An 8,444-nucleotide genomic window follows, 5' to 3' on the forward strand; every position below is an offset into this window, starting at 1 on the left:
TCTGGGAAGATTCAATCTTTCTCCAGATTACGGTGTAAAATATTGATGACTAAAGCCGCAGTTTTTTCAAGATGCTCCTTTTTCCTGAACAGTATTGAGTGAAAACAACAGCATGCAGAGACTGTGAACTTTGAAAATAAACACTTCTGTGAGGACTAATTTGCACAGTTGTTTTAAAGATCTTCAAATGGCATAAAAAGGTTTCAAAACTTAAAAAAAAAAAAGAATTTCTTCTGCAGGTAAGTGTCATCTTCAGGTGGCATTTTATTGCAGTTTATGGCGTCTAGAAGACATTTTTCCATGTAAAATTACTATGTATGAATGACTGTATTAATATTCAGAGGCCAAACATGGTTTTTGTATTCATTCCTATTACAACAGTTGCAGAACAATTCTCAAACCATCTGTCTAAAACCGAAGAATGAATCAGATCATGTCGTAAATACTGGATACAATATCAGTCTACGATGAATGTAAATAATATTATGAAAAGCTATTTTTTTTTACTTACAAAGTAGACTGATAATTGAATCCAGGTAAATGCAATTAGCTATTATAATTTTACCTTACTAAATACATACCCCCCATCACAAAGGAGATTTAGATTAGACCAGATGAGTTATAGAGAGATTCTTAATTTGACTGAGATGTGGATTGCGTGTGAAGGGCTTCAACTCGATAAACATGTCACTAAATTTTGAACATTTAAGACGCATTTTGTCATTGGGATTTTATAGTTTAAACCACATTTATTCAGTTTCCAGTCCACTTTGAAACTCTCACCACAGAACTGTCAAAGACAAATACATGTATTTCAACCAATTATGCAGTACAAGAAAATGTGCAAAATGTCATTTTAAAGCCACAGTAAAGAGAGTTGTAGATGCCATTTACATTTTATCTTGTATGATGATGTGAAGCTGCCTTTCATCTGATATGAAACAAAATAAAAGGGGAAAAATTAGGCATTTTTCCACCACTGCAGATCATGCTGTCATCTTTAAAGGGATAGTTCTGATTTCTTCAAGTCGGATTGTATGATTTATTTATCCATAGTCAGTGCATTACCTGTAGTAGATGTCTTTCAGCATGCCCCAGTTTGGAGAAGCGGCAGGAGTCTGTGGTCAGGGGCAGAAACAAAACATATTTTAGCCCCCTAAAAAAAGAAAAAAAATCAATATCAGTTTAAGTGCATGCTCTAATCAGAATATTTTCATTTCTTTACCTTGCCATCAGTCCTTTTTCCATGGGAAACTGTGGCTGTTTTATCCCTCTCTTGAAAGCCAAACTCCATTGAGAAATACAGTGATTTAACATCGCTGAACACACGAGCTGCTGGTCTGCTGCTGCCTCAAACAGGTATTTTGTTTGTGTTATTGTAGGACTTAAAATGCATTTAAAAGGGTTAGTTGGGATTTACCAAAGTCACACAACACCCCAAACTAACTAAGACTGAAATCCTGTCTTTGTCAATAGAGTCTGGTGACTTTGAAAAGAGCATAGATGGTGAACTGAAGCTGTTAATGGCTTCATGTCGGAGTGGGCTGTCTGATGGAAACTGAAAGCTATGAGAAATATATTCAATATAGCGTATACTTTTGTTTTTAGGTGGCTAAAATTCCTTTTGCTTCTGTCCCAAATTGTTTAGCTTCCAAGTCAGACCCCAGACTGCTTATCCACATTGCAACTCATCTCGGTTATGATCGTATTCAGATACGTTATTTACATGAGCAAGAAAAATCATGCTATTCTTATTCCCCATGTACATCCTGATTTCTTTCAGAGTACTCCAGTTTGCACATTCAGGTTTCTCATGAACGGTATATGGTGTTTATATGCTCCAACACATAAACAGGATACTCCGAAAATCCGATCATAAACAGATTATTCGTGTCCATGTAAACAAACTCATTGATTATGGATAAGTATCCCTAACAACCCAACATTAAAAAAAAAATGACCTATCCCTTTAAACTGATGCTTCTGCAGACAAGAAAGATTCAGTGGCTTGTAGAGTTCATGGCACAGAGAGCAGTATGATTCAAACGTTGAAAAATTCATTGATAGTCCAGTTTATCCCTTCAGTTAATTTGTTGCTTTCTAGTCCTCAAAGCCCAGAAACTCCACGTCCATGTCATCACTCGACTGAAAAATCTCCCAAAGTTTCTGCATGGAGTTGTGAGGAACATCACTTTGCTTTACAGGTTCAACTCGTGAGTCCACTTTCCGCCTTTTGTGTTTATAAACTCTCACCCTCCTCTGTATTTTCCGGAACGGAGAGACATTTTGTGAAGGAGGGTTCACTTCCTTTTCCAAGAGCTTGTTATCAGTCATTTTGTCAGGCAGTTTGTGTTCTTCCTCGACAGCCTCAAACACAGAGGCATCCTGTTTGTTATTTAACTCCTCTTGTTGATTTGTTATGACACTGAGGTTTTTTGAGGAAGCTTCATTCTGTTCGTTCATGTCCTGCGTCATTGTTTGGTCCTCCTTGTTGATCTGACTGAGTCTGGAGGGAACAGAGGGAAGACAATCACCTCTAGAGGGGGCTGTTTCCATGATGGGCTGATGAATTTGAGCCTCAGCTTTTTGAGAGTAAGAAGTTAAAGAATTCTGTCTGCACGGTCGTTTACGTGCAACAGATTTGTGCTTGGATCTATCTGAGTAAGTGTAACAGCTCCTCCTCTCCCCCTCTCTGTCTTTCAGAGGAGCAGAACCGGTAACTGATCTGGTTTTTAAAGTGTGTCCTGAATAAGATCCCTCGTGTTCATCACCAGTCCGGTGTTGCTCTTCTTTAATAATCTCTGTTGTAAAGAGATCTCCCTTGTGCCTTAGCTCACTTTTCCCACACGGTCCAGGAGCAACGAGAATAGAAGAAACGCTGCACTTTGGTCTGACAGGAAACAAAGAAAGGATGATATGAGAAGAACAGAAAGATTACAGATCTTGATATGCAAGAAACACATTTTTATTAACATTTGCACGCATTTCTCTTTATGTTAACATTTAATGTTGATGGAAAAAAACATTTTTAAATTTTTTTTTTTTTAATCACCTTTTAACTTGAGTTTTGATGTGGACAAGGTTGCAGTGCAGAGTTGAAACCAGTCTGTCCACCACCAGGTATTCATCACTTTTGGAGAAAGCTTTGTGACGTTCACTCTTCAGATGCTAAGCAAAAACAAACATAATTACAGCTCTGTAGTGGTGACTACTTTGCACACAATTTCCTCTATAGCAAAACCAACTACACACAAAAAAGTAGATGGATAGAAATTACAGATAAACTTGGTGTTTCTCCTATTTTGTTTTTCAATTAAAAAAAATGTTGACAATATAAATCGATGTTTATCAGTCTATTTAAAATGTAACTACTAAACAAAAGACTACACGACATGTATCAATATACAGTTTGAGGTTTTGCTAGATAACTTACCATTGTGACATTCTCATATTTGATCATGCAGCATTCGCAGTAGCCGCCTCGTTTCTTGTCTCTGTTCTTCTTCCGGCCGTGTGCTCGCTCTTCACTGGCTGAGGCTTTCGCACCTCTGTTCCCAGAGGTTGCATAAATAAAACCAAACTAAGATGAAAACAGTTTGGATTTCCGCATTTTGATAAATTCCCATTAAGTCTCGATCCGTTGCTCCAAACTCAAATTGGGCTGACGAGCACTTTTCAAACAAACAAAAGTCTAAATTCTTTTCATGATCCCAAAAGGTTTGAAAGACTCAACTTTTGATGAAAGCGTAAAGGTGAGCAAACACGGTGCAGTACTTTGTGAAAAACAAACTTCTTTTGTGGGAAATATGTGTTTACTTGTTAATTTATTTTCTACACTGTTAAGAATTTGTCCTTGGCTTCACAACACAACACAACACAAATAAATAACAAGGCAATGCAATTAATTAAGGATATCATTAACAGAACAGAACAACAAACAACAGTACTGTTAAAGACAAAGATCACTAATGAATATAAAAAGGAGCTGTTGCGAAAGTTAGTTACTGAACTAACTTTGAAGCTCCTTCAGGGGAATTTTAGGTGGGATTTGGTACTTACAGACAGTGGTAAAAATATAATAGTTTTATAAGTGTGGTCTTTCTAAAAACATGACACACTTTGCTGTCCACATTTTAATTTAGCTAAAAGCAAAGCAGAGACGAAACATACCTGTGTCCCGGCTGTTTGTTCCCTGTAGGCAGCTTGTCGTCCACACAGAAGGGAGTACAGGGAGGAACCGTCTTCAGGTTGAACTCAGGCATGTATGACATAGTGAGGTAGATTGGACGGTAGTGTCTGAGAAGGAGAAAAGAAACTTTTTATAGTCGATACATGTAAACAACTCAAAAACAGCATGTTGAGGTCTTCTGCTGTCTCCTACCTGCTTGAATCCTCCACCTTGACGAACGGTTTACTGATCCTTCCCCCTAAAACACAGTCAATTTAAATCTGAGCATGTATTTACAAAACATTTAAAAAAGACCCATATCACAAAGCATACCGTAAATGGCTGTACACACAATAAAACAGCAGTGTGCAACATGAGGAAAAACACACAAAAATGCATGAGAGATAAACATACAAAGCATTACAAACAGAATATTTGACACCTATTCTACATACAATAAAACAGTAATGAGCAGCATTAGCAAAATATGGAGAAAAAAACATTTCTGCCTAAAAACTAAATACATTACATTTACCTTTCTGTCTAAAAACTAAAATATATTACATTTACCTTTGCATTTCTGAAAGCCTTGCTTTGCTGCTGACTCAGGCTTGACCTATAAAGAATGACAGAAAAAGCCATTAAAGACAACATTTTCGGATGTTAAACTAAAGAACGCACTTAAGAATCTGAACTGGTGAACTTACACTTGTTTTGACAGCAGCGGCAGCAGGACACTGGCTGCCGACAATCTTTTTCTTCTTCTGTACATATGCTATTATATCTGAAAGTGCAGTAAAAGAAAAACAACCAGACTAAATCATTATTGGTTATTACACATTTAAATAATATAAATGGTTACGGTTATGTAAAAAAAAAAAAAAAGTGATATAACCTCCTCAACATACCATCTATGTAGAGGATTTTCACACCCCAATCCAGAGCATTTGACAGGATCTTGTTCATTTTAACCCTCTCCTGAAAACAAACAGATGTGTTTGAGCACAGGAATGAAACAAGGTTGTTAGTTTCTCACTAAACTCATTAGTGTCTTCTTAACAAACCTGCTCTTTCACCACTCTCTCCACCAAAGACTTCCCTCGACTTGGAACAAACTACAAAACAAAAAAGAAAAATAATAGAAATTAAAATCTATGACATTATTACCAGAAAAAAGGATCTGGAAAATAATGGCACAGATAAGAGGTGAGACAGATCAAAAAACATATCTGCGATATGGTCAAATAAACAATGAAAGTCGACTCACTGTGTCCATCTGGCCTTGAGACCTGCTTTTGACGTTGTCCCCGTGGCTGCTCGGTCGGTGCTGGTTTGACAGAGGGTGAGGTGAACTCGGTCCAGAGTCCGGGCTGGGCACAGGAGAGTCCTGTCTCAGGCACTGCACATATCTGGCCTCCCTCTTGTTGGATACCAGATACTTTATTTCCTTGCTGAAGAACTTTTCAACAGTCTGAGAGACAAACAAGCCAAACACGGGATACAGTTTTTGAAAAAGATTTAAGATCAAAAAACTGCAATACACAGAGTATTTTAACGGAGTCCTACATGGGTTGTCATCCATATCAAAATTTTGGAACTAACTGAAATGTCTCTATTTCACAAAGTACTGGAAACAGTCAAGGACCAAAACCTCATTTTGGAATTTTTCAAGCTTTACCCTATTTCCCATCCTCTTTTTTTGTCTATGTGACTATAAGGGGCGACAATTTTTTAATAATTTATTTTTGCCACTTACATGTTCAGATTATTATTTTTATAAGTGCCAGACAATTCATGGAAAGGACCTTAGACAGATTATTTTTGTTAAAGATTAAGATCCATTTTGCTTAACCAGAAACAGCCCTGAAAAACGCCAGACTCCATTTAAAAAAACAGTGATTTTATAAACAAAAAAATCAGTCTATATCAAATGTCAAGGAGAGAGCTGGGTGTGGATGAGGCCTGAGAACATCTATAGGGCTCAGAGGAAGACAATATGTTGTGTGTTGTTGATGAACGACTGTAATTTATCTAGCTGACTCACTCACGGATCTCAAGCTGACATGTGAGAAACAACAAAGATTTGAACCTTTCTGACAGCCAAAATAAAAAGACAGATAAAATGTGTTTTTGTCTCACCCCTCCCAGGTCTTTGATGTCACTCTCCAACGTCTCTGCTAATCGGTTTGAAGGCAGATCCAGGTAAAACACCTTCCCAGCAAAAGGTTTGACTTGAGCAGGAGAAGACACACGTGTTGGCTTTGACTGGGTTAGCGTTGCCTTGTCACCAGCACTGACACTTTTCCCTAAAAAGAGTAGAAGTAAAATCACAGGATGTGAGACAGAGATTGACAAATCTGCTGGCACATCTCAGCTGAAGAGCTTGAATAATTGGTCACATGACTCAACCTAGCGATCATTCACAAATGAAACCACTAATTTTATTAACTGATCATGAGCTGATTCATTCATCTGGTCAAATATCAAACATTTAGTGTTTACAGATTCAGAAATACAATGAGCAGCTTGTTTTTGATCATTGTTAAGTGGTTTATTGGCTTCTGGTCAAACTCGGGAACTTTAAAATAACAAAGTACTACGTTACTTCATCCTCTCATTGAATTGTGTAATAACTGTTGAACTTGACTTGACTGGGCATTATTTTAACTAAAGACAGACTTTAAGTGAAGATAGCTGGTGCTCAAATATCTTGAATAAAAGCAGCATTGCTATTTAGTTTTAGCATGCTTATTTGATAAACAGACACTGCATAAGTCAGTGATGGTAATAACTGTTGAATCAGATTTACCCTGCATTTCAAATTTAACTTGAACACTACTTCCCAACCTGGAGGCAAAGCTTCCTGGGGTTTTGCAAGGGCTTCTTGATTTTAAGGGGAGCTAGAAAACTTTTTTAAAAATTGTATCTAATAGGCCTCTCCCAATACCCAATTAATTTCTGTAGCAACACTAACTTAAATTGCTGTTTTTCCAGTTTATATTATTATTAAAGATATAAAATTCATTATAAAGTGCAAGGAAAGTGTCAGCATGGAGGGAACTTTTACTTTGTAAACGCCAAAGAACCATTTTTATTTATTCCTTTTCTATTTAAATTTTCACTTGACTTTATTTAAAAAAAAAAAAAAAGAAAGAAAAGTTGCTGGAACTTGCTACATGTGATGTTGATAGTTTCAGTTTTGATAAAACATTTACTAAAGGCATTTAAACAAAGATTTGTGTTGGAATTTGTGACATTACAAATTCTAAATATTGACTGAAAGATCTTCAGCTTATTGTAAATCCATATCGGTTCTAAATATCAGTCTCGTTAAATAAAAATATGGGTCAATCCCTAGATTTTGCTGCTTCATTTCTTAAAATAATAGTGTCCCCAAACAATACTGACTATAGAGGTGGACGTCGATTAAATTATTGTTATTGAAATGTGGAAGTTGAAGCAAAAACACTATGCCACTCGTTGGAAAACAAAAAGCTGTTAAACAATGAAAAAGCCGCTATTTATGAGAAAAACAACCATAACATTACCTTGCCAGCTGGGTCCTGTATGCCTTTGGGTGCGTTTCGGCTTCATTTTATTCTCTTTCATTGAAGATAAATATTGTTATCGCCTTCCTGTGTTAAGACAACATGACACAGGAAGCCATTGTTTACCCCCTGTGAGTAAACAAAATAAGGATTATTTACAAATAAAATTAGGCAAAATGGTCTGAATAGTAAAACGTGAGCAGTGGCCTGACGTTAGTGGTAACGGTCCCCTGATATTTAAAGTTAACTGACGGTAACGTTTAAATGCGCTCATCGTCGGTGTTTCCTCGGCGGACAGACAGCTTTGTCGGTTAGCTGCTTTGCTCAGCTTACATTATTTCGTAAGCTAACATTTATAAGCGACAAACGAGCTGTGCTAGCGCATTTTTGCTATAAAATATCCGTTATTTTGAGGTTTTTACAGCTGTCTGGACAGCTTTAGTAAAGTTTTCATACCGCTGCTCCACAGAGCGTCCTCCTTTCCCGCTTTAAATCCAATGGAGGAGGAAGTCTACGTTGCCATGTTTGACACTTTCCGGTCACGTAATCACTGTCACGTTTGGTTTAAAGGTTCCCACAAATATATATACTCACAGCATTTTTATAATAACAATAATAATCAATAAAAGTAACCAAACTGTCTTTAATGGCCGTTACTATCGCTCTTTACGTAACTTTGAGAAAATGAAAAGTTGTGGAGTTTTACGGAAATTCTTCAATTCTGGCAA

General features: G+C 36.9%; 1 protein-coding gene across 6 annotated transcripts; it reads right to left on the minus strand.

Moving 5' to 3' along the window:
• Window positions 1-244: 244 nt before the first annotated feature.
• Window positions 245-8,253, minus strand: dbf4 (DBF4-CDC7 kinase regulatory subunit). 6 transcript variants are annotated; one of them, XR_015777961.1, is made up of 14 exons: window positions 7,717-8,224; window positions 6,308-6,474; window positions 5,436-5,639; window positions 5,233-5,283; window positions 5,077-5,146; window positions 4,876-4,952; window positions 4,739-4,784; window positions 4,382-4,427; window positions 4,171-4,296; window positions 3,434-3,548; window positions 3,053-3,168; window positions 1,226-2,890; window positions 1,069-1,118; window positions 844-931 (listed from the first exon to the last, which is right to left on the minus strand). XR_015777961.1 is itself a non-coding variant. In XM_088084527.1 (13 exons), exons 2-13 carry the CDS (start codon window positions 7,775-7,777, stop codon window positions 2,101-2,103), a joined length of 1,869 nt encoding a protein of 622 aa, XP_087940653.1. In that variant the 5' UTR covers window positions 7,778-7,845; window positions 8,173-8,253; the 3' UTR covers window positions 245-2,100. The 6 variants fall into 6 exon arrangements, 4 of the variants coding, with proteins under 4 accessions (XP_087940653.1, XP_042346199.2, XP_087940654.1 ...); XR_015777960.1 differs by having other exon boundaries at window positions 245-1,118; XM_088084527.1 differs by having other exon boundaries at window positions 245-2,890; window positions 7,717-7,845; window positions 8,173-8,253.
• Window positions 8,254-8,444: the final 191 nt, after the last annotated feature.

Source organism: Plectropomus leopardus, chromosome 11 (genome assembly GCF_026936395.1).
Source record: "Plectropomus leopardus strain MGB_pleo_1.0 chromosome 11, ASM2693639v1, whole genome shotgun sequence".
NCBI lineage: Eukaryota > Metazoa > Chordata > Actinopteri > Perciformes > Serranidae > Plectropomus > Plectropomus leopardus.